The sequence below is a fragment of the Trichogramma pretiosum genome, unplaced genomic scaffold (genome assembly GCF_000599845.2).
Source record: "Trichogramma pretiosum strain Unisexual culture from Peru unplaced genomic scaffold, Tpre_2.0 scaffold55, whole genome shotgun sequence".
NCBI classification, from domain to species: domain Eukaryota; kingdom Metazoa; phylum Arthropoda; class Insecta; order Hymenoptera; family Trichogrammatidae; genus Trichogramma; species Trichogramma pretiosum.
In genome coordinates, this window is record NW_019641617.1 from 199,670 (window position 1) to 225,953 (window position 26,284).

At 40.9% G+C, this 26,284-nt stretch overlaps 3 protein-coding genes across 3 annotated transcripts; all 3 read left to right on the plus strand.

Annotated features, from left to right (window-relative positions):
• The first annotated feature begins 241 nt into the window (after positions 1 to 241).
• Positions 242 to 17,789, plus strand: LOC106651276 (protein 60A). The gene is made up of 4 exons (XM_014369716.2): positions 242 to 424; positions 13,189 to 13,339; positions 15,179 to 15,471; positions 15,555 to 17,789. Exons 1-4 carry the CDS (start codon positions 284 to 286, stop codon positions 16,047 to 16,049), a joined length of 1,080 nt encoding a protein of 359 aa, XP_014225202.2. The 5' UTR covers positions 242 to 283; the 3' UTR covers positions 16,050 to 17,789.
• A 2,759-nt stretch (positions 17,790 to 20,548) lies between these two features.
• LOC106651506 lies at positions 20,549 to 24,105 on the plus strand. Its single transcript, XM_014370033.2, has 11 exons — positions 20,549 to 20,723; positions 20,838 to 21,044; positions 21,115 to 21,300; positions 21,372 to 21,545; positions 21,613 to 21,737; positions 21,805 to 22,307; positions 22,373 to 22,575; positions 22,653 to 22,854; positions 22,927 to 23,235; positions 23,322 to 23,615; positions 23,683 to 24,105. Exons 1-11 carry the CDS (start codon positions 20,670 to 20,672, stop codon positions 23,928 to 23,930), a joined length of 2,505 nt encoding a protein of 834 aa, XP_014225519.1. The 5' UTR covers positions 20,549 to 20,669; the 3' UTR covers positions 23,931 to 24,105.
• A 320-nt stretch (positions 24,106 to 24,425) lies between these two features.
• Positions 24,426 to 25,989, plus strand: LOC106651687 (V-type proton ATPase subunit e 2-like). The gene is made up of 4 exons (XM_014370315.2): positions 24,426 to 24,622; positions 24,752 to 24,799; positions 24,893 to 24,980; positions 25,351 to 25,989. Exons 1-4 carry the CDS (start codon positions 24,525 to 24,527, stop codon positions 25,375 to 25,377), a joined length of 261 nt encoding a protein of 86 aa, XP_014225801.1. The 5' UTR covers positions 24,426 to 24,524; the 3' UTR covers positions 25,378 to 25,989.
• Positions 25,990 to 26,284: the final 295 nt, after the last annotated feature.

A 26,284-nucleotide genomic window follows, 5' to 3' on the forward strand; every position in this document is an offset into this window, starting at 1 on the left:
ATTTAGTAGTACTCCGAGCGTATAAGAAAACAAAAATTTAGCACGTAAACGGGGTCGAAATTTTCCGAGAGTGCGCGCCGAAGTTGTTTCGTAATTGATATAATAATTGATATAAAGCTGCAACAGTGATTGAAGGTGATAACAAAATTAGGCTATGGGCTGTCGCGTGAGGCAATCATCAACATCGCTCGGCCGTACTCACGTCTCTGCCCTGGCCCAACAACCTCGTCAGTTGAAATTTTGCATCGGCTTGGCCGCCGCAGTGCTGCTGCTGCCGCTCATCATGAACGTCGCCGGGGCCGACGACCTCGCGTCGACGACGACTACAGCAACGCCAGGATCGGCCGATCGACAGAGAATCGACGATCTGAGGAACAGTATTTTCCAATCGCTCGGCCTCACGAGGATACCGGATTTGACCAGAGTGAGTTTATTGCGTACTTTAATTCGAATGCTCTACCTAGATAGAGCGTGCCGTGCGGAAGGTCCATTGTCCGTTCCGAGGAACCGAAGGCGCGCGCGTGCGATACGACAATTTTCCAGTTGATCGGTTAGTAGGTGAACGCGCGCGCGCGTGCACGCAGTGCATCAAAGGCTGACCGCAGCTGCGGAGCTAACGCGATAATCTTTTTGCGAGAAAACTATGTATGCCTTCTGTGAAATCATTACTGTCTGTCAGATTTGTTATATTAAACTGGACGTCTGACGGCACTGGAAATAGGCATTTTTTTGCCATTCGCAGCGAGAAAAAGTCCTACCTTCGTACGCAAGCTTTTTTCCTCGTAATATAGCGTGCATATATAACTTTGCGCACGTCTACGACATGCAGGTTTTAGCGTTTAATTACACAAAATTGAAACGCCAGTCTACTCATGACTATTGCGCGAACATTAATGTTCAATTAAACGAGAAAGAGTTTCTTTTAACTGCGGCGTGCGCGACTCGTTTTATTTATGCACGACACTAAATATGTAGTTTTTATGATATTTTTCATTTTCGCTCTTAATTTTACAATTGCCATTTTGACTACCAGCAACGTTTTAACAAAATGTTTTTATTTGCGTCCTACAAGAGATCGCAAGGATCGAGCAGCTAGTTGTAAATCTCGCGATAAGCCAATCAAAAAACTACCTTATTAACGAGGCCAGAACCGAAAGAAAAACAACTACGAGTCCATAAAAATGCGAAAGGGTATATAATATATATGAAAGAATAAAAAGTCGCGAGATTCTGTGCGAGTGACGAAATGAAATCAGTCGACGATGGAGCGAGACACACACGCGCGCACACACACACACACACACACATGGCATATAGGCCCACAGGCGATGTATCGTGATTTTTATTCGCGCGAGCCTGGCAGGCCCCGCAAATTCTTCTTGGCATGATGCAGAAAAAAAGACGACGGCTGCGTGTGTGTGAGTGTGTGCAGCGCAGAACGCGTGGCGCGCGCGCCTACTTACACGCCGAATATACATATAATCATAAATCATCCGAACGAGAGCGATGAATTCGATTTTGGGCCTTTAAATGAGACCCTTTCATTATATCGTGCATCTTGTATAGCAGCTCACAGCCTGCGGTCCTGGGACGTGCGCGCGCGAGAGAGCCCAGAGAGAGGGGCGTCGACGTTTCCGAAATTTTTTTGCAGCAGCTCAATCCGACACGCACGCAGCACACGCGCGCGCGGAATTAATTATCGACGACGAGTCAGCTATGAGATGCGCGATGATCCTTGTCCGGCTCCGGCGAGCGGCACGAGTGCGACTCTTGGGCGGTGTTGATAATAGCTCAGGCGCAAGGATACGCGTAATAATCGTTTGCAGCTCGCCTCGTGTATAAGCCTCGTACCTTTTCTCTAGAATATTATATGCGCCCGCATTCTCTCTCAATTATGAACGAAATTTATATGTCTCATTAAATGGATATTTATATGCCAATATTTAAATAACGTTAATTTACACTGCTCTTGAGAGAAAAACTCGTGGGGCGAGTGTGAGATAGACCGAGACAGACACAGGCAGTAATAGAGAGAGAGGGACGTTGGCAAAAGCAAGTTTCGAAACTTTTTAAAGAAATAAGAAAAACGTCTTGCTAATATTTTGTCTTAAAATTGTCACTCCTCCCCGCGCTTCATCTCTATAAATACGAAACGTGTATACGCTCATTAGAGTACGATAAATTGTGCTCGCAAAATATCAGCTGCGCACTTTTCAATGGATTTTACACATGGGAATACGTATTTCGAGGCTTAAAATGGACGTGCAAACGCGTGCTCCGAGTTTTATTATACTTCCTCACTTTATAAGAGGTAAATTATACGTCTTTATATATAGACTCGCAGACGGGCCTTAATCACGGCTCGCGCGACTACTTATACGTATTGTATCGACGAGCGTCTGGCAGTGCATTCATCCTTTAAAAGCTCGTGTTTCGCGCCGGAAAAGTGAAAAATGCGATGCACGTGTTGGAGCGCATCTCGTATTGACATTACAATTAAATATCCATTACGCACGCGAGAGCGTTGAAAGCGATGCTCTCTCTCGCTCTCTCGGAGGATCGCTGTCCTCTTGAAAATTCATTGCACCGCGATATACATTGTTTGCGTGGTAATTTAGATGTTTCAGCGAGACAAAGAGAAAAAAAGGCAAAATAACGAAGAAAAAGAGTGTGCGAGCGCGCGTGCAGGCGCGCGCGCGACTGCATCGGCGCGAATTATTTGTCCTGCGTGTACGTGCGAAATTCGCCTCCCCATGCGCCGCGACGGCCATTAAGTATGCGGCGCGAAAGCTGCGAAGGGAAATTTATGAATCCCAGTCGATCGATCGATCTCGCCACTCGAAGGAGTAAAAATAAAATTGTTTACCGACGTCGCGAGGTGAACGTTCTAATGCGCTCGCGAGCTCGTTGCAAGGTTTTTGACCTTCCGATCATGTATACGTTTTATATACATATGCTGCGAGGACTGCATCGCGTCTCCAAGCCGCGACGACAAAAGCTCGCCGAGCCTTTAATTTTCCGCGTCACGAAGAAAAGCAATTGGAATGGAGCTTTTGAGCTCGGGCGGGGGCAGCTACAACAATGCCTTATTAGGCTATCGGTTGCAGAACATTTCGAGCCGGGTCGCGGCTATAGTAGTATAATCAACGATATACATAACGCGCGCGTATAACAACTGCGACGGTGTATAGACGGGCGTATAGACGCGGAGCAACAGGTGTCCGTTGGCGGCTTCGCGTTCGCTCGCTATTGTAGATATATAAGCGAGCTACCGCTGATACACATAGCCGCGCTGTGTACGGCTGGATTTCCTTGGCTGGATCGCGCCACGCTGGTACGGCTTCCCGCGCGAGTCTTGTACAACACATCGAGCGGCCATAATATTTATTCGGAAACTGCCTCGACTCTCGGCTCTCGCGGAGCAAGGAGGCGAGGTAAAAATGCAAAATAACACGCGCTGCAATTAATCATTTCCGTATAATGTGTCCATATGTACGTTTTCTGAATTGCGTAAGATTATGTTGCGTTTTTCTACAAGCGGCGGCTCTCCCTCTCGTTTTCACGATCCTGGGCTTCGTCGCCGCACTGCGATTTTATACGCGGAAATTTTATAACGGCGCGTATCAGACGCGATTGCGAAATCTTTGCTCGCGAAAAGTCTCCTTCACGTGTGCGCGGCAGATGTACCTCGGTTGCATGACGACCACGACGACGCCGATGCCAAAACGTGTGAGGTGATTTTCGGTAATCTCGTTCCAGTCAGCTCGGCTGCTTGCGTATATTTACAGGCAGAAATACATCATGGACCTGCGGACATTTCGCACGCGCGTGTCAATAGCAAATTTCGGGAAGACAACACGTCGTCATTATCATAAACACATCGCGAACTTTCGAAATTTCGCGCATATGATACTTGTGACATGAATACGATATTTAAATATAGGCAAAGAAGGCACAAGCTCGATGAAAGTGTGTATGACAAACGGAGATGTAGGAAAAATATCAGCTTAATTGACGAAACTCATCGAGCTCCATGCGAGCCGTGATTTATATTCGCCTCGATTCTGCGAAGATACGTTAGTGCCTGCATGTGTGTACTACGGTGCTATTAATAGGACGATCGAGGCGTACGCGCGCAAAATCGTTTCAATCATATTATATTTACGAACAAAGTAAGGCTGATTGAAGCTTCTTGGCCAGTGCGCGACATTAATACAACTTATATAGAGATATATATTACGAGTTCATCGATTACTTAATTGAGTAACAAGCACATCACAATGTCTTTCGTGAGGCTACCATGTTACATACGATACGATAATCCCCGACAACGTAACCAGCTCCGAGTCACGGAGCTGTCAACCGTGCGCGAGACGATTACGATCGAGGAAATTGTGTCGCGCGTTCCGCGGAACAATGGGCCAAACTCGTGTCGCGTCAAATTAAAAAAGTAGGTGAGCTTTCGGATATATTATACGATATACACACGAGTTGCTAATCGTATCGTGCATACATACGTAAACGTGGGTCGGCGCGACGGTGGCTGAGTCGACGCTAATTACTTGAATATTCGATAAGCCATGGTACACGAGTTGGCCAATCGGCTGCTGATGCTGCTGCGGTAACTGTAAATCAACTTGAACACGCGACGTTTATTTATCACCGCGTATTACAGGCACGCGCACAACTGTCTAGGCATAAAATTATATTGATAAGTGGCGTCTAATCGAATCCCCAACGCGCGCCTTAATTCGCTCGCGAGTAAATGTGTACCGAGCAGAGCTCAGCTGTGCGCTTGAAAAATGCAGCTCGTTTCAGAAAAGGTGAAAGTACGAGCTTCGAGCTCGCTTTTTCGACATACATGGCACAGTCAATTTTCACTGGGCCAAAAAAGGCCATTATGCAGTCGCTGATAAGAAGCCGGCTCCATGTACGTCAAGTATCGATGCGACTCTCTCGAATAATTCATCGCCGAACAATATACAATGCATGGCACGTACGATGCGCAACATCGACGATGCCGATGTTCGAACACGCCTTTTTACACCCGCGAACTCGAGTTAAATTTGGCGAGAAATCGCTCGGCGAGTCGAGTTGAAGGTTCGCCGAACATGCGAGAACGAGAATCGTGCTGCTCGGAAAATCAGCAGCTCGACTTGAAGAGTCATGACTGCGCTGCAGAGGCGAAAAATCTACGCGTCGGTGCGCACAGCACCCAAGGCGGCGAAAAAAAAAGAAAAATGATAAAGCGAGAAGGTGTGAAGTGCGCGCGAGGGGGGCGTACGCCACGGTATATAAATTCAAAGTAGGCCTCTTTTGACAGAACGACGGAGCTGGTGTGAAATAAAAAATAACTGCACGACTCGTATTTGATGACGACGACGACGACGACGACGATGATGATGATATCGACAATACAAGCCGAAAGATAAAGAAAAGTCTCGCGGGCTGTGTGCATTATGAAGCGAGCGTAGGAAAAAAAAGAGAGACGGAAAAAAGGGGACGCACGCGCTCTCCCTGTCATGTATAATGAGCCTGACACACGAGCGTCGCGTCGTTGTCGCCGCCACTGCCTCGACACTTACAACAATTCAATGCACTCGGATGCATCTAATTTTTATAAACAGAGAAACTGCCGAGACCGAGAGGGAGGGAGAGAGAGAGAGAGAGAGAGAGATTGGTTGCATAATTTTTCAAAGAAACTAGGCGTCTGAGACGTCGCGGATTGTCGCTGCAACTGAATTGCGTATATCGAAATTATGCATTCCTTCGCGGAAATAACTCGATAGAACTTTTAATAGCCTTTTTCTCTTTTAGACGCGAGGAAAAGACGCCTCGATGAATACCAAATCGTTCGTTTTATTGGGTAAAAAGGAAAAACCGGTCGAAATCGGTTTCTTTTCCGGGGGGCATTCAAGTGCAATCCAGAATTTTCGAATTTTCAAAGCCAGGTCGAGTCAGCGACCCTATTTCCACACACACACACGCGCGGCCAATTCGGGCAGGTATCCCTAAAGACATGCCTCCGATGCAGCAAGTTGTATACAAGCAGTGCAAAAGCGCGCAACGTGCACATGTGCACATATACCGGAACCAAGCGCGCAATAAGAGGAAAAACGTGCTCAACATGCTTAAAGCGCCAGAGAAAAGCAAAACGCGCAGATATATAAAATGCGTGTGTGCAGCATATATCCGTTAAAGCGAAGAAGAAGAAAAAAAAACGTTAAGGTCGAGATCGTCAAGTGCGCGCGAGTACAAAAGAATTTTAATATATATACACCAACGCACACGGCTAGAGAGGCAGTATACACGTACGTGTTCGTATAGTTACCGATCATCGACTTTTGACCTTATCGAATCTTTCCGTAATTCCACGACTTATTTTCGGTATAAGCACACACACAAACGTACAATTTGAAATTGTAATCTCGAGTCTTTTCTCTCTCTCTCTCAATTTACTTTAGCACGCGGGTGACGTTCGAGAAGAAATTCCAACGCGTCCAGCCCGTCGCGCAAACCCGTGCATATGGACATACGCGCTTGAAAAAGCCGCAGATTTTTCTCAGCGAAGTCGCTGCGAGATTCTCGTTGCTCACTTGCGGATGAATATATATATGTATTAATTAGCGTCGTTAAAGATAGAAATTTTTTGCGCTTACGAGTGCGTTACAAAGCCTATTCAACATGTTACTTTTCACTCTCTTGTCGAGCATCATCTTCGTGGCGCCATACGCTCTCGCGCTCGCGTCGAGCTCTTTTCTCCGCGTTATTTTGCGTACGTCGCAGCTCAAGTGTGTGTGCATTTCTCTGTATAACGCATGGCTATGTTAAATCCGAATCACTTGATCTGGCCTCTCGGGCCAGCGGCTCTGATTCGATTGTTTAAGCTCCACATTTTTCGACGCGCGCCATCGTGACGGGCAAAAAATAAAATAAAAAGAATATTTAAAAAAAAAATAAATAAAATAAAGGAACGAATGCGATTAAATAATCCGAAACGAATATAATTTATTTACTCGGATGGCATTTCATTCATCGATCATCGCGCGCTAGCCACGGCGTAAAAAGAACCGCAATCGAAGTCGCGCGACTCGACGCCGACGAGTATAAGCATGACCTCGAGTGGGTATATAAAACGAGTAAATGTACGAGAGGCTCCACTACGAGGACTCGACCTCACGCATCTCTCACTCGCGAATGCACATCGAAATATGTTATAGGACGTTCACTCCGATATCGTCTATATACTCGGTAGTTTCGCAAAAATGTCACTCAACCCGATAAACTGCGCAGATTACCGGCAAATTTTTCATACTCCTGAAACCTGAAGGAAAATTCGCTCTCCGCTACCTATACAAAGTAAGGCCACTCGAGATCTCACTCGGCATGTGTATTTTAAAACTTAGAACGAATTAATTATCATTAAAAGTTGCGACCAGTAGCTACTCTGGACATTAAACTGGTACGCTAAAATTATGGACCAACAATGATTGGACAAAAATGTTATAATTACGCTGAATATTTGAAAGTTTATGTCACTCGACAAGACTCGAGGCTCGAGCCTATTTCATTTTCAATAAGTCGAAGTACGCGTGCTCGCGCAGGTATAATAACGTACATGCACGTCTACGCACTTTTTCTTTTTCTCCTCTCGTTGGAATTTTTTTCCGAGAAAAAGTACAAATACATGCAGCGCGCGGTGAACTTGATGAAGCCAAGCCGGGTACTTTTATCGAACAACCTGTTAATACACTTTTTTGAAAGCGGTACGCAACGAGTAAGCAGCAGCGACGCATGTAAATTACGAGCGTAGTCGGCTGCAGTAACAACCTGCCTCGATGCGCGCGCGTAATGTATCATTTTTCTCGGCGAGCATAAATTGATAACTTCATCGGTCCGCGCCCGTGAAATTGAAAAATGAGAAACTTTATTTTATTATATGTGCACGCGCGCACACAGCAGCTCTTTGCTGCTGCACATGTTTTATCAACGATAGTATAAATAATAATTGTCACAACGTATACCGCCAGCGGTTTCGGAATATCATTACTTAATTGACTTTTCGGAAGGCACTTAATGTCAACTGGATAATAATAATTTTTCAGCTCAATTACTTTGCTAAGCGAAAAAAAATGAAAACCAGTTTTTCGCTCCGAATCACGATCGTATTATGTCGTGGAATTCCGTACGCACACAGAACGCGGAGCTTTTACCACGCGCGTATCCTATATGTTTGTCAAAATAATTCGAGCAATTGGTTATGAAACCTGCACCTAATAATCATTACCATTACTACGCAGTTGATCAATACAAAAACTTATCTACAAACCCGGAAAAAAAATTATCACCTATTTTAACTCTCGTTAAAATAAAAATAAATAAATTAAAAAAACCCGGAGGGACGTCGTATTATTATTTACGGTGCCGCATACACCGCGCGGATTGATGTGGCAACGCAACTCATCAAGTTACTATCCTCATCATCGTTGAGCTCCCGAAGACTCCATAAAGATCTCATTAAAATCGACCGACTTAAAATATCTGAAGAGACGAGATATATGGGATAGGTAAATTACGAGGAGATGGTAAATAAACGAACAATGTGGATTTATTAAGTATGGGAATAAGAAAAACCGTTTATGTGCGTATGCAAATATAAACGCGCACCTTTAATAAAACGTATACTCATCAAATTGTCGACTCCTGTCGAGATTAATGCCTCGCCAACCGTATTTTATTATTTTAAGCTATTTATTTTTAAGTGCTCTGTTTACTCAGCGATCAGCAGACGGAGAAAAAAAGTCAGGAGCAATAATTCGAAAGTGACACGAGATGAGTTAGAAAGCGCGCGCGAGTTTAAAAAATCGTACTGCGCCGTTCGATCCTCGAGGAGCTTATAATTGCTCGCGCGTACTTGAAGTTAATTGCAATGATTTCAACGAGAGTCGGCGAGAAACCGTCAAAGGATTTTGCCTAAACGCATAACTGCTCTTTCGAGATCATTACGTTATGATATAATTGTAAGCGCACAAAAGATATATAGTTGCGACGGCGTGAACGACGCGCGGTTCATTAAACTATCGCGTACGCGCGTAACCTTCGCCTTTTTTTCTCTCTCTCTCTCTCGCGGGTTTTGCGCTTATATAACTCAACTACTCGACCTGTCGAGCGAACGATGCAATGTCTAAAAAATTCTCAATAACAAAAACGAAGCGGCGGCCAGTGCAATGGTAGCGCTACAAGGGTACACGACTGTAGAGTCGGAACAGAAACATTTATTCATAAAGTGCGAACGGACGATAAGTGCAATCTTTCACGTCGTCGACTTTGCCTATTAGGATTTATTTGGGTCAAACCTGTCGCTCGTGCGCGCTCACGTAGTGTATAGAGAAGGCATAAAGTACCTCATTTCTCCCTCTCGTTCGTGCCTGTATATAATTTTAATGCCCGCGCACGCCTCGCCCACGGATATGTAATGTACATGTGTAGCGCGCGACGTGTAATTACCATCCAGCGGACGCCGTATATTTATACGCACGTACATACACGAGTGCTGCTCGCGATATTATATTATATCTTCGTTACGTTTCAATCAATCGATAACCGAAAATATTTCTGTCGAGCTATGGAAGGGAAACGTCTTTTTTTTCTCTCTCTCTCTCTTCTTTCTCATAAATGCATTTATACAAGTATAATAGCAATTGAGGCCAAGGCGTTCGGTAGTTGGATAGTTTACTTTTAAATGTCTATCGATGGCACACGTTCATGCATAATACCCGTGTGTGTCTGTGTGCACACGGATACTTCTCTCTTTACCTACGACATGCTTCGCGTTTGCTTTCTTAACAGCACGTATACTTTATCCAAACGCTCGACCCGAGTCGATCTTTGGTCAAAGATTTTTTCGCTATTTTTGAACTCCAAACTAGAAATGAGTTCCTTCAACTCGGACAATCTTTGTCGATAAATGGAATTTTTTATTTGCAATAAAAACTCAAAATTATCGAATTTTTCGCACGTCTGGACGCCTGTAATTGAATCCGCTCGTTTCCGTAATTATGTGACATCTATCAAAATTAAATCAGCACTGACAAGTTCATAAAAATCCTGCTCAAATACGAGAGGACAAAAAAGAGACGAAGAAGAAGAAGAAAAAGCGCCAAGCGAAATAAAATATCATCTTCGCGACGGCGATCCAGGAATGCAGTGCTAATTAATCTTTTTTTATGGCTGCGATGACCAAAAAACGGCTCGAGTCTCGGCTCACTCAAGCAGCAGCACGACCCACTGCCATACTGATTAAAATTTTAACTTTTACTATCGTTCCCGGAAATTTACTCAGTAATCGAACGTTTCAATGCTCTTATCGGTGAGCGTGATGCTCGAAAAAAAGAAAGAAAAATTTAAAGGAAAAAGTAAAAAGAAGAAAATGGCATTTGTACGTGTGGTTAATTCGATTATCGTGAACGAAATATTTCGAAGGCAAAAGAGACTAACAAAAAAAATAGGAATGAATTCAGCATGATACATCAATTCCGTTGAATCGTGCCGGTATTATGAGTGTAGAAGCGATCGTTTGGCAAATCGGCTCCAGCGCGTGTCGCCGATTGCAGTGCCGCGTGCCCGCGAGATTTAAATGATGAAATATCATATACACACACGCATCGCACATTACATAATAAAGCGCTGCAGCGCCTCGAGCCGGTCAGAACAGATTCGCACAAAGCGTTTCCACGAAATCATCTTCGATACGTTTTGCTCCGAGCGCAGCAATGACGAGGTATACGCAGTACACCGCTTTGATGTCCGTGTGCGCGAGTGTCTGTGCCGCGGGTATGCGTGCGAGGGAGGTAGCGCACTAGCGACGGACTTGCGTGTCACTTTGATTTTCGCGCCGTATGCGTAGCTATTGTACGATCGAAGGATCATTCACGCGGTTGGACGCGATGAGTCAGAGGCTCGAGAGTGGCTGTGGTGCACTTTGAAATTCCCGATAATTAGATCGCCACGACAACTTTTCATGTCCAAAACAAATAAACGAGCGACGTCGTACAGTGTGACACAATTGCGAGACGCGCACGAGAGTCAATCGATTGCGTTATCGCATTCGCACTCGTGCTTGAGAATTTCCATCTGAATAAGTAGTAGTATCTCGGCATATTGTGTCTCTCTGTCACTCGATAAAGCTCACGTTCGGTAGTAGTACGTATATTATCGAGGATTTTTCATCGTTGTCGTTACTCACTTAGACGGACACGCGCGCGAGTAAGTGTGTATTACATGTGCGTGCGTACGCGCGCGCGTATACTTGTACGCAGCTTCGCAAGCAAAGACAATCCGTACTTCGAAGATTGACGTAATTCCGATAGCAAATGCATTACCGACCGACCAAGATGAGTCTGCGTAAATATTTTCTGTAGTAAAGTTAATACGTGTGGCAATGTCGCTGCAGTGTGCATGAAAACTTTTTTTTTCTCAACCGATTAAAATGGGTCGGCGTTTATTTATCAATGGTAGTATAATTGCGAATGCGTAATATGCAATGACTATCGAAGTTATTATGCGCCGCGAGCTTTTTTTCGATGAAGGCAAAACGTGGTGATTTTTTATCGCGACAAAGTCATAATAGAAAACTATTTGTTATTTGCATGCAAAGTAGCGAGTACATATATAGCGACGCGAAGCCGAATAGGCGCCTCGTATACAAGATCCATGGGTGAACTCATAATTTAAACGATCAAGCTCGAAACGTCGAGCCCGCGCACGTGATTACTCCTAAACGGCATGAATTGTTCGAAGGTTCGAGATGAGGAATATTCATATTTTCTTCTTGGTGCAGCGCGTCAAAAAAAAAAAACAGCTTGATTATAATAGCGCGACTGGCACATTTTTCCCGCGAGCAGCAGCTGATCGTAGAGCTTTGCGCTCTCTGGCTGGCGCACGTATAAAATGTTTCGTTTGCGCGTGAATTAGACGCGCTCGACAAAATTTCGTTGCACTCTTACACATATTAGGCCACTAGATCGCAGTGGTTGCATTACAGATGAATCGATTTTAAATATAGCCGTTTGATGCAGCGACCGCTGCGTTCAGATCCTAATAATAAAGTGGTACCGGATGCGTATACACGGTTATCAGCGCGGGGGGCGCGAATTCTTGCCGCGCGAAATTGCGCTGCGGATGATCAAGTGTGTCGGTATTAGAGCGCGGTACAGCTCGCACCTAATACGCGCAATCTTATAAATAGATCATTATCGACTCTCCGCGCGGGTGGATCCTAACCGGCTCTTATTTCAAAAATACACTCTCGCTCGTGTTCGCGAGCAATGCATCACGCAACGTGGGCGAGAGAGCTTGGGCATATAGGTGTGTGTACGTGTTGTTGTGCGCGGCGAGCTCGCAATAAAGCTCTCGACTCTCTTTCTTTCTCTCTTTCTCTCTCTCTTTCTCCGTGAATTCATTTAGAATGTATGCCATTAACAGCTCACGCGATGATAATTTGCGTTTATTTTTATCGGTACGCACTCGCACATACATAACATTGGCGTCGTAGTAGTCGTCGACGTCGACGACGAGCCCTCGTAAAGCCGTAACGAGATCCAGATGCGCCTCGCGCGCAACTTATACAAGCGATCGAATATTACGCGTGCGTGTGTATAATATTATACATCGAGCTCGCGAGCTTTCGAGGCAAAAAATATACTTGCGACGTGCTCGCGTTAAGAGAGCATCGCAGTCTGACGTGTGACCGCACCCCCCGAAGCCGGAGACGACGTGCAGCTTTGCATTTGCGCGTATTGTAATATACGTGCGTGCGTGTCGTCCGCCTCGAAGACTTTTTTTTTTCATTTATCATCGAGCTGCAGCCCTCGTCGGCGCACGGCACTCGAGTCCTTTCGCAAACCCTCCGCTACTCGGTCTTTAGCTCTTTTGTCCAATAAAAAAAGTAACGGATTGTCGAGGAAAGTACAGATCGCCTCCTCCATTCCATTTACAGAATGCGCGACGCTATTTTAGTTTTCGTGTCGATTATTGACTTATCGTGCATTAATAATAGATGCACTCGCTTTTTACTTTATACATAGAATATATACGTAACATCGCAGAATAAGAGAATTACCGATGCTTTTAAAAGTCTCTGCCGTTATACAAGCTACATGCGAGATACTTTTTTTTCTCCGTTTGTAGGCGAACATCAGCCAAGCAGAATACGAACGAGCCCACAAGGAGTACTACCATCTGACGCGCTCCCGCCGCAGTATAACGAATGAAGAGGAAGGCGAAGAGTCAAGCCACTACCACAGCACTAGGAGGAAGCTCTTCAGCGCCTACGCTCAGCGTAAGTGAATATGTACCTACTATATTCGCTTTTATGCCGCGAGCGCAGAGACCTAATTGACGCGCAAACTAGCCTCCCCTTAGATATCGTGCGCGCATATACCTACAAAGTATACCTGAGACATAAAAGTGAGAGCCCGCGCGCAAAGTAGAGAGCTACATGCTCCGCTGCAACAACAAAAAAAGGAACAAAAGTTCTTAGCCGCGAGTGCATGGCCCTACTTTGCCCTGACTGAGCTCGTGATGCAAGCTCGTCGTGATGTATCGCGAGCAGCGTCTCTCTTACCCTCTCTTTTTCTCTCTGAGCTTTGTCGTCGTTTCTAAAATTCCCGATTATTCCCACTGACGCGAAAGACGAGATATGTGACGTTTTAATGAAGTCGCGCGAGACTCATCGAATCGCCGAGGCTTTCCACTTTTCGAATAATTTTTATCGATTTCTAAATTATTGGGGAGGTAAATTCTCTTTCTATCGATCTCTCTCTTTTTGCTTCATTCGTTTGCTCTCGCATGCAAAGTGAATCGGTCGCGTATAGTAGCCGCGCGGTATACATGACGAATGGCTGTTGCCATCGTTTTCGTCTATATCGACTCGCACAAAAATCCACACACTCGCTGCTGTCTTTTATTTTTCTGCAAGCCAGTTCGGAGAAATCGCTTTTATTCGATCGATAAACGCGAGCCATTAGCATAAATTGCTTCTGTCTTACTGTTTACTTTTTCATCCTGATTTGACATATTAATACGGTTACGAACGAAGCTTTTTTTTCTCTTTTTTTTTTTTTACTTTAAAAAGGATCCATTCTTAATTTCACTTTTTTGAATGCGTAATCCGAAATTTTTGCGTATTTAAAGAAACAAAAATATTTCGAGTCGTCGTGCGCGCGAATAAAAGCCACAAGTATCATTCACCGTTGTCGGACACTCGACGCAGCAATTTTTCGCGAAGAATCGTATCGATGTGCCGCGTACTTCAGTCGCGATTTTTTGATGGAGGACCTTTGAAGAGATATAAACTGATAGACAGGTATGCGATGAAGAAATTACGTTGAACTTTCGAGGGTATACACACAAATTGCGAAACAAAGAAAGATACGCGGAGATGAAAAAATTGTAAACACAAGAAGCACACGTGTTTTTAAGTATCATCGTGAACGAAGGTAGACGAGTTTCGGTCAACGATACAAGCGTCGAGTGCGCATGTAAATTTCTTAACGTTACTTCTAACAATCAAATAGATAAGCCAAACGTTTGGAGGTTTTCAGAAAATCTTTTCTCTCCATTTCACAGTTGGTCAAATTTTTCCGAACCTTTTGGGATTATTCCGCGTAAACATGTCATTACGCGCGCGCGCGTGCGTGCAAAATGCAGTATGCACATTGCGGCGCGAAGTAACGACGACGACAACGGCGACGAAGCCAATGCCATGCGCGGACGATGCTCGCTCGATTGAAAAAATTCCTACGCGACCTCACGCGCGCCGTATGTATTTCACAGGCGCGCGTAATGCAAGAAATTTGCGACCCAGAAAGAGCCGCGGCAAACGTCGGCCGGCGGGACTTTTTTTTTCGTCGACTACTGCAGAAACAGAGAAACCCTGTAACGGCTTTTCAGAACAAACGAGAAAGGGAGAGTATGCGTATTATTACATGCGCGAATCTGATGAACCGCGGCCAATCGCATTTTGTCTGTATGCAATGTGTAAGAGAAAACAATAGCAACTGTACTCGTACCAGAATGTTGGGATCGAACCCGGTACGCCGTTCGTGCATTGTTCGTGCCCTCGATTTTTCCATCAGTCACCCTCTCGATTCAAGCATCTACTTTTGTTGATTTGCAGAGATTACGAGTACGGAGGATGGCTCGGTGCTGAACTTTTCATTGGATATCAACGAGTACGCACCTCCGCAGCTGGACTCGGCGACGTTGAGGCTACTTCTGGATCACAACGAGGACGACCGTGAAGACGATCGGTTAGAAATTCGAGTCTACGACGAGGCGTTCAATCTGTTGAGTCAATTATCGACGAACGATCCGGGCAACATAAGAAGACGTTGGCTTGAATTTGATCTCGGAGACGGTCTCGAATTGACGGAAGATCCGCTGAGGTTGATGGTCCAAGTGCTGCGAAAGGTAAAGAGCCGTCAATTCACATACTTTTGACCAAAAGAAAATCTATTAGAATGTCTCTAAACACGAATAATTTTTTCATGCAGAATCGGCAGAAGGACGACGCGATCTACCACCGAATCGAGAAGGCCGCCCTGAATCTCCACACGAGCGAGCAGCCGCCGTCCTGGCTGACGGTGTTCCGCGGCAAGCGCTCGATCGGCGGCGAGTCGTCGCGGCTGCCCTCGCTGCATCGGGGCCGACGAACCGAGTGCCACGGCAAGGGGGCCAAGCGCTGCTGCCGCCACCACATGAGCGTCACCTTCAAGGAGCTCGAGGGCTTCGACTTCATCATCCAGCCGAAGAACTTCGACGCGGGCTACTGCAAGGGTCGCTGCCCGCCGCGCTACAACCCGGCCCACCACCACGCCCTGCTGCAGAGCCTCATCTGGAAGGAGGACAGACACAAGGCACCGAGGCCCTGCTGCGCCCCGAGCAAACTGGCCGAGCTCGAGATCCTCTACTTCGACGAGGACGACTCGACCAAGCTCAAGGTGTCCAACTGGAAGGACATGCGGGTGCTCGAGTGCGCCTGCTCCTGAATTGCCAGATTTTTTGTATTATGCTTGTTGCAATGGGGATCAGGCATTGAATTATGTCGCAATCCGACAGCTGCGTCACAATTCCGATTATTGAGCGATCCGCGCCGATACGCGTCGACGTCGTCTCGGTTTACGAGTTGTGCTAATGGGATCCGACGAGCGACTTCCGAGCGGCACCAGTACGAAACGCGCACGGACAACAGAGAACGATCGGTACGCGCCGATTGATCTTGCTCCGAGGACGAAGAAAAAAGACGCCGAGATAATAAGAACCAATTTTCTGTGTACATATCTGTTTATGTATTTATAACGTGTGCATGCGCAATGTCAGTGCTAAGCGAGTGCGTCTTTGCGTGTGTCTGTGTGTGGCTGTGTGCGAGGGATATATATGCGTATACGACGAGTATCGGTCATTATATACGAGGAATTCGCTACACATGCTCTCGGCCGTCGCCCGCGCGCGCACTACGGTGATTCACTCGAAAATAAAAAGAAGAGCGACGTACGCGCATTGGTTCCGTCCTATATGTACTTGCGAAACCTCTAAAATTCAGCTCAACGATACGGTCCTTAGCTCTTTTTTTCTCTCTCCTTTTTTTGTTCTTCTCTCTGCGCTCTGCTCGTTGTTGAGGAGCAGTAAAATGAAGCGAACATCCGTCACCGTAGTCTTGGCCACCGCGCTGCGGCGCCTACCTGTTGCCTACCTATATGTATATATATCTGTGGTGTATGTACACGCGGCATTTGCCACGGCAGTTAATTTTTCGCGCGCCCACCAAAGTCTCGAGGAAGAGATAATAAAAAAATAAAACAGTATATTATACGCCTAGATATGTGCTCGCGACGCTTCCTTGGCTTTATGGTGAACGAACGACTCGGCAGGAGAAAATAAAAGGAAACGCACGCTCGTGTGCGATATATCTATATCGACTACAACAAAAAAAAAAGGAGTGTAACATACGTACCGTGTAAATGCGAGCTCTCTTTTTCCTTTCTTTCGTTAAGTATGCGCAGTGTGACATTGTGCACATGCCGCTCCAGAATCGCTTGCCCGGCATTTCACTCATCTGTGATAATAATTGTATATTAATTTTTTAGTTAAGTTATAATTTCGCGCTCTAGGTTTAAGTCGTATGAATTTATATATTACCTGTTTTTATTGTAGAGATCTTGTCTTGTTGGAGCGAATCAAACGATGTACATACTTATTATGAAATTATCCGATACCGAACTGTTAGAATCGAATGTATTATAAAATATTTAACGTAGCCTTAATTTTGTAAGATATTTCTTTTGTACATTTCGTATTGTTATGTATACACAGCTGTCTGAGTGCAAGTCAACAAATTGACTTGCATAACAAACCTCCACTTTCCGAATCGTCGAATCGTGGTAAATATAACGCCGTCGAGTCGCTGAAACCACTTTTTTTATTTCCTTGGATGACTTATTATATACACGAGCACGTCTGAAGACTCGCACTCGTATTGAATATGCTCTTCATTTTTTGTACTTTTTCAAACGAACGCTCGGTGAGATTTCGATGCTTTTTTACGACGACCATTTTTTTATGAAATAGAAAACTTTTCTTCCTTAGCTTTTAATTTAGCATTACCCGGCTACAATTAAGGCTATAATTAATTAATGTAAGAATAATAATGATGTGTATCTGACTGACCTGGTACATGTTTACTACTTTGTATTATAGTTTTGTATTATTTTCTTTATATTAGCTGTAGAAAAATCGTCTATGAATATACACTGCACTTGTGAAAAAAAATTTGTTTAAAGCGCGTTAAAGAGTGTAACATGAATCTTGTTGTAAAAAAAGTACCTTGGAATAGTCCAAATTTATTGTTATATGATAAAATTATGAGAAAAAAAATTGCAAGTGTTCCAGTTATGCATGTTGCTTAATGATTATTGTATCAATTATTCAAATCAATCATTATAAAAACGAAAAAATTGTAGAAAAAAAATTGAGTTTTATAAATTATATAAAATAGAAAAATAAATACCCTACAGAAAGAAAAGCTAAACGTTTGAGTGTGTTTTGTTGAAAATCAAGTCCCGCCCCCGAAGTGCAGGAACGACAGCCTCTCATTGGCAGAATCACAAAAATTCCTGAGTAGCTGATGCAACATTCTCAAAATTGCTCGGCTCACAATTCGCGTATATCTACTTCGTTTTCCAATAAAGCACCGGAATATATTCATACACGCAGACCGTCAAGTAGAGAAACATACGAAGAAGAAAAAAAGCGAAAAGAAACAACAAACACATAAAAAATCGACGAAAGCAACGATTAGACTCATTCGGTCATTGTGTCGTTAGTAATCATCACCAGGGTCCCACGTATACGGCATAGTTATAGCTGCTCGCTCGCACGTCCGCAACAAAAGAAGAATCCAAAAAAGAAACGGAAATAAAAAAGCTCCACGGAGTCGTGCTCGTAAATAATTGCTTCTGACTTTGATGATCGCGCCGGGCTTGCTCGAGAACGCATCTCGTGCACTGTGCACCTATATTAGTTGTTGACCTCACACGAATCTCTACTATCATTTTTATATGACGAGCAGCGCTTGGGCAATAAAAATCATGATAATAATAATAGGAGGAAATAGCGAAAGAACAGAATTAGTATATTCCGCATTCATCCCGCGCGACGCGCTCCACGCGATGCCGCGGGACAATCTAATTAATTGGCCCCGAGAACGAGAGAAGAGGACAATCGTTTTTAAGACACGATCAAGATGATTAAGGTAATCAAAACAAATATTTGTATTTCAAGCTTTTTGGCTGGGGGCAAGCAAACGGGCGGCACCTCGGCGGCGCGGCACAGCGGGAAAGTGGCGGCGATCTCGCTCGGCGCGCGCAACTCCAGCCCGTTTCAACGGTCTCTCGACGCTCTCGAGATGACAAAGAGTCAAAATTATGCATTTGTTTGGACGTGTAAATCTTAATCAGCGTAAACATGCCGGCAGCTCGTGTGTACCATGCTGCATTCCTAGAGGCCATTAACGAGAGGCCGCCCACGTTTCTCTTGCGCGCGGCTAAATTCGCGATTACTTTCTATATTCAGCCTCGCGCAGGGATATTTTCGGGACTCAACTGCGAGTGGTGCGAATTCGCGCCAGCCGCGCGCGTCGATGATAATAATGTTTCAATTATTTTAATGGCTATGCCTAAAAAAGCAGCACCGCTTGTTATGTGCGATCGAACAAATAGTGGCGCGCTGAGAAAAATGAAGACCGCGCGAGTCCTCGCGCGCTTCGTAATGGGTTGAAAGACACGTCGAGTGCGCGTCGCCTTCACGCGTCTCGGTCGATCCGATCTTGCCCTGGGGGAAAAAAATAATCCAAGTTCGTTTTTGTATTCGAGCAAAAAAATACCCGCTCGAGTACAATGGGAGAAAAATCAAAACAAAGTCGTGCACGCGCACACCTATAGGTTATGCAGTTGAAATTCCACGCACTTGATGTTCGAATTTGGATAAGCGAGGTTTTATTTATTATGTACTCATCGATATAGGCTGCGGGTGTATGGTATGTGGTTAGTCACTGTGTTAATTCGAACAAAACAAAACACTCGTCATGTCGCAGTATTCATTATGGGCTTTAACTTTATACATATCGATGGATGATGCGGCATCTATCAAGTGATAAACAAGTGCCTCGCACCCGCCAACTAAATTGCTCTGCGCCTTCGTGAGAATTATAAAAAATCAGAGTTTACACGGGGTCTTATTATGTTTTCGAGACAACTTAATTGAATGTTGGTAAAATCATGAAAAATGAATTACATTTTTTATATTATTAACAATCGAATCCTACCTTACACCGTTGAAACGAATGCGCGCGCTTTTGCGCGGCTTGGCCACTACACTTGAGCACGTAAAACTGTTTTTATCAAGATACACTTTTTATACTGCACTATTGTGAAACTGATTTAAAAAAAAACACTTGAACACAAAACACTAACACTTGTAACAATTAAAATTATACTTTTTAAATAACACTGAAATTTACCCATTCGATCATTCGTTACTGCTTCACTGAAACTTGGCATTTTTGCGAACGCAAAACAAAGTTCTATTCATCAACTTGAAACGGTTAATCTACAAATTAATGCTTTTTTCATTATAACTTTTGTATTTGTTTAACTTCTCACTGGAATAATTTTGCACAAATGATAAAAAAGAATTTGCTCGTTTTTACTCAAACCTACTTTACTCGTGCATTCAAGTAAATATATTTCACGCGATTCTTAAAATAAAACTAGGAAACAATTGACAATCCCATAAGAACTTTAGGAAACTGCGCAACTATTTTTCTCTATTAAATTTTGCGCATTCATGCACCTATACGAAATTCGGTAGAGAAGGGAAGGAGGCGCTGCGAGGAAGATCGTTACAAGAACCTCCATTCAAATTGTTTCGAACGTTTCCATTGCACCTGCAGCGTCATCTACACCATCATCCTTTTGAAACGCCGAGTATTTTAACTCTTGTTACCGGGATAGTTGTTTGTTTACAAACAGTCGTTGTTTCTTCCAGGCGACGGGGGAAGAAATTCAACTTTCTATATTCAGCAGACAATTGCATAATAGGACAGCATCAAAATGTCGTTGAAAACTACACAAATGTTGAAAATTTTCCAACCCATCGAAGAGCAAGTAAGTATAGCAATCGCCGCAATCGAAATCTGTGCTACCATTTGTAACCGATAACCAAGAAAATCGCAAGGGATTACCGAATAGACGGATTTTTTATTTACGAATTTTTTTTAGATAAAAAAGTTGTCTTGCTTGATGAATGAGACAAAGAACGATGCGACGGAAATGGTCACGCTTCGGAAATTGATAATTGATCAACTACACAATTTAGCCGAAAAATTGGAGAATGCATCCAAAGAAGGCTGTGACACTTATGGAGAAATGAAGAAAAAGGTCACATCTATAATTGAAGAATTTTGTACCATGGATTTCAATAAAAACGTGAGGTTTATTAAAATTATCTTTACTTTTTTACAATACCTATTAATAAATATGAATATTTTTTGATCAGGTTGAAAATGAAAAAAACTTTTTGGATGAAAGCCTATTTCAGGTGATACTAGAAAAATTCCTTAAAATCCTTGAAAATTTGGAAAAAACTGAAACTGCTCCGCTAAAACAGAATCTACAAGAATGTCTTGAATATATTAAAGAAATGAGTGGTATTTGTGAAATAGAAGATTTACAAAATATCAAAGTAATATACATATCATTATGTTATTTATGCATAAATAAAATTACTTTTAAATGAATTTTTTTAATTTATAGGAATTGGGACTATCGATAACTGAACTTTTGAGGCCTTTACAATACTACAGAAAGAATTTGAACTCAAAACTACTATCTGAAAGATTATTACTTTATTGCTGTCAATTGTGTGCATCATTCAAAATGTTGGTACAAGTTATTAAAGAGCAACATCGATTGAAAGCTCCTATTTATGTAAGTAATTCATGAAAAAAAATGTTTTAAATTGTGAAAAATGAAAATATTTTATTATCTTCTACAGAGTTGCAAAAAATATATTTGTGAAAGAACATGTTACTGTTTTGAAGCCATTATAGATATAATTGATGCTCCAAATGCTTCTGAAGAAGAAGAGTATTTTGAAGAAGAAAATAATTTTGTTCACAGGTATGAGTAATATTTATAATGTTGGTTCTTATTTATTGATGATTCATTATCAATTAATTATGCTTAGGATTGATTTGGCACTCGATGTCATAGCAAATTTACCAAAAAAGTCCCAAGAACAAAAAGTACAAGAATGTGAAGATTTATGGTTTAACATTGAGGAAATTTTTGCCCATGCAATGTCTATAGCTCAAGTTTGTCAGCCATATAACTTTAAAGCTATCAGTGGTTCTCTTCAGTCAATTTTGACAGAATTTGATAATTTAAAAAATCAATTGAAAGCTGTAGTTCCTGATCTAACAATGAATAATTTTTTTATGAATACATTAACAGATGCTATATACAGATTGGAACGTAAAATTAATATTGCAGTACTTACACTGGTCATGGAAGTTTTTAGTGATATAGTCGGTCCATTAAAAAAATTAGTCAATTTATGTGGAATAGCTATAAATGTGAATAATAGGACTAAGAATGATTTAGATTCAGCCATAGAAGAATTTGATCAGTGGACAGATAAATGTGTACAAATAGGAAAATTTGCCATATCTTGTTGCAGAGATAAAAATAGTAAGTTTTGAAAGCAAAAATGTAATTTTATAAATTCATTTATTTTTTATTTTTCTAATCAATAGGAGTGCAAAAAATAAAAAACTGTTTAGCAAGCTTTGAATCATTAGAAACGGAAGTCATACCATCAATCACATCATTTTACTTGCATCCTAACAACATTGAAATGAGACAAAGTGTTAAATTATTAACCACTGAATGGCAGTCAGTTACAAATGAATTTCAACACACTGTAAATTTAATTATAGATCCAGCGGTATTTTGTGAGGTTGAGTAAAAGTACAAATTAAATAATTTCATTTATATTTTATTTCATAATTTTATTATACATGATAAATGTTTTAGATTGTTTATGATGATTTGCAAGAGCGAGTCCATAAAATGACTGAAAATTTAGATAAAAAACAAAACATCACTTCAACAGAAGTTGGAGTTATTATTCAACGAGCTACATCATTGTCTCGTCAAATAATTGCAACCATTGAAGATATTGGACCTCAAACAATTGACAAACATGCAAATATGACGATTCGTGAATTTAAAGCTGGTAGAGAACCTTAAAATGTTAATGACAAAGACTGTTTAAAAAAAAAAATTCAAAATCAATGTTTTTTTTCAGCTATATATGAAGTAGATGCGGCGTCAAAAAAATTTTTAGGGAATGAAGCTACTTCAGCAGAGCAATTACGCGTAATTAATCGATGTGAAATAATGCTCAAAGTTATCAAACGGCTTTTTCCAGTGCTTTCTAATATTGTTAAAAACTCGGTTGCATTACTTGCAAGTTCAATGCATACAATTTGTAGTTATAAGTCTATGAAAGGCCAAGGAGATTCGATTTGTAGAAGTACAATGAATTTTCCATCCAGTATTCATCAATTACCTTTTGATCAGAAGTCATCTGTCTACATTCCAACTCCTTATTCTGGTAATATTTAATTATTTGATGAATTGATGACATTACAAAAATGTTGTAAAATATACTAATTGATTTTAATAATTTTTCATTTTTAGTCAAAAACTGTAAACAGCCCCTCACAATTCAACCAGCTGATGCTGTACCTAGAAATGAATCAGACGTATCAGTATTATTACCTTATATTAAAAAAGGACAAGCTATGCGTAATGAATGGTCTTTAATGTACAAAACTCCACGGACCCCATTTACAGACTGCAAATCAGATAATGTTATTAAAAACCGATTAAAAACTAAGAATCTAGCTAGTATTAGACAACATTTATTTAGCAGAGACACTTTTCTTGAAGAGACTGAATTAAACTCATCCAATGAAAGCCTGGATTTGACAAGTGAGTATAAATGTATATTTTTCTTAAATTTTATTTTATTCTATAATGAAAACATTTTGAATTTCAGATATATTAGAAAATATAAGTAGACTTTCTGATACATTGAGTTCTGAAATTAAAAAAAGTAGCCCTAACACTTTTGAAAGATCTCAATTTATACCATCCTCTATGAAAAGAGTAAAAAATTTCAACAAATCATGCCTTGATAAAGTTACTAGAAGATTGTCAGAATGTTCAGTTACAGGTGGAGGAGATGCTCCTATGTCTGTAGGAAATTTAGATAGAAGCAAATATTTTAGAAAGAAATTTCCATAAATCAAAAAATTTATATTATGCACAGTATTGAAATTAATATAATTAATCAACCAATATTCGATTTTTTAAAACTGGTCATTAATTGTAAGCCAGTGAAATAAGTTTGATCTATTTTTCTATCATTTTAGATAATATTTTGAATTACTTATGATGTTGCAGTTAATTTATATTTTAAAATAGTTATTGAGCCCTATATTATTGAATGTGTTATAAATAAATTGTAGTTTATACAGTTTTTGAATGATGATAATTAACAATTTTTTCCATAATAATGCTAATTTTGATGATAATTACATTGAATTGTATCTAAGTAATAGTTCGCAATAAAAAATTATTTCGAATAAACCGTTGTTTTTATTTAAATTCAAATAGTTCAAGAAAGATAGTCATAGTGTATTGATTTAATGTTTTGCAGTAGGATTTCATGCATTGAACAGTATTGGCGCCACGCGCGTGCGTCAAAGTACGTCACCAGCACACAACTACATCATGTGACAGAAAGCAGACACCCAGCACATATCATCAGTATCTGCCTATACACAATAGAAAATAGGTGCTCGTATTTTATTTCGGAAAAGTCTTTAAAAACCAATCATGGGAGCAGCTTTTCTGCCAGTTCTTTTCTTCACAGCCCTTTGGGCTGGCGTGGGCATTGTTTTGCCATTCTTCATTCCCAAAGGACCCAATAAAGGGTAAGCAAAAACTGCTATGATGACCAAGGAATCAAATAATAAATCCTAGGTTCATTCGTGTTCAGACATAATCGATTATTCAACGTAGTTTAAAAATCGAACTAAATCATTTTTCCGATTTATTTACAGAATTCTACACGTGATCCTATTGTTAACAGCTTTCACATGTTGGTTATTGTAAGTACACAAGTATATGAAAACTACTCTCTTACTCTTGTAACTAGTATGCATAATACATAAAGTGCATTATTTAATAAATCTCTTTTTTAGCTGGTTATGCTGCTACATGGCACAAATGAACCCACTTGTTGGGCCACTGTTATCAAGAAGTACTATTCTAGCAATGGGAGCTGAATGGGTGAGTGCAGATATTATTCATCGTTTTAAGTTGTAGCAAGAAGTAAAACTAGAAGATTTAAATTGGATTTACTGAAATAAAACATTTAAAACTTTAGATTCAATAAAATAACTTATTTTTAATAAAATGTGCATGTAATGATACAATTAATTAGCCGTATTGACTCATATATACCAAAGGTTGTCACATGACTGACACTGAGAAAGATGTAGTTAACTTATCTAGAAATGTGTATATGATATAGAAAGAATATAGATAAATTAATACTTTCACATCATTTAATTGATCTTATCTTAATATGAATATATCTTAATATGAATATTGAAAATCCATTAATTTAAATAAAAACCATATGCATTTTATTTTTCAGGAAAAAAACAACCCATTCCAGACGTAAATCACGAACGATGAAGTTAAATTAAATTTTGGTTTATTTATATATTTATTACGTTGTGAGTAATACACATCAAGAAAACATTAAATATTTTGCAAGTGCAGAATTATTCTTAATGACTGTACAAAAGTTTTTTTGGTAAAGTACAACTGATCAAATATTTATTTAATTTTATTTATAACCACCTCTATTCTGATTTTTGAAATTATTTTTCTAAAATTTTTTTCATTCCATAAATTTCAAGGGATAGTTCAACTTTAAAATGTGATTTAATTTTGTTTTGTTTAGCACTGTAACTTAATACTGTACGTTGAAACTTGCAAGTGAAAAAGAAATTTATGATCCCTTTCAAAGATTATAGTGGAATTGTATCTTGTTATTCTGTTATATTGTGCTTTACAAAATTGTAAAGGTTTTTGATGCAATATTTATTGTTATGTTAGACATACATCATCATTACACAAAATATGTACTTGAAAACCAAATTATATAAATGTAAAAAATATAATATTATATACTAAATGATGTGTAGTGAAATAGTCTCATCATTGTAAATCTTTCCATTTATTATTTTATTGAATGTATTAGAATAAAAAAATGTATGTAAAAACTTAATACCTATGTGCTTCTTTTAAAATACAATGCAATCTGAATTTATGATTGAAGCTTGCGCTGTAAAATAACACATTGGTACAACCCTTCTATTCATAATCAAGTGCATCATTTTTCCTGACTGAATCATATTCATTTATCAATTGTAAAGAAAGAAAATGATCTACAGTTCAGCTCTCCTGATCATTATTAATTAATGATTCAAAATTAATAACAATTTGAATCATTTCTTATGCATGACAAAATTGTAATACTTGCAATACAAACATCAAAATAATTTTATTACTTTGACTCTTGG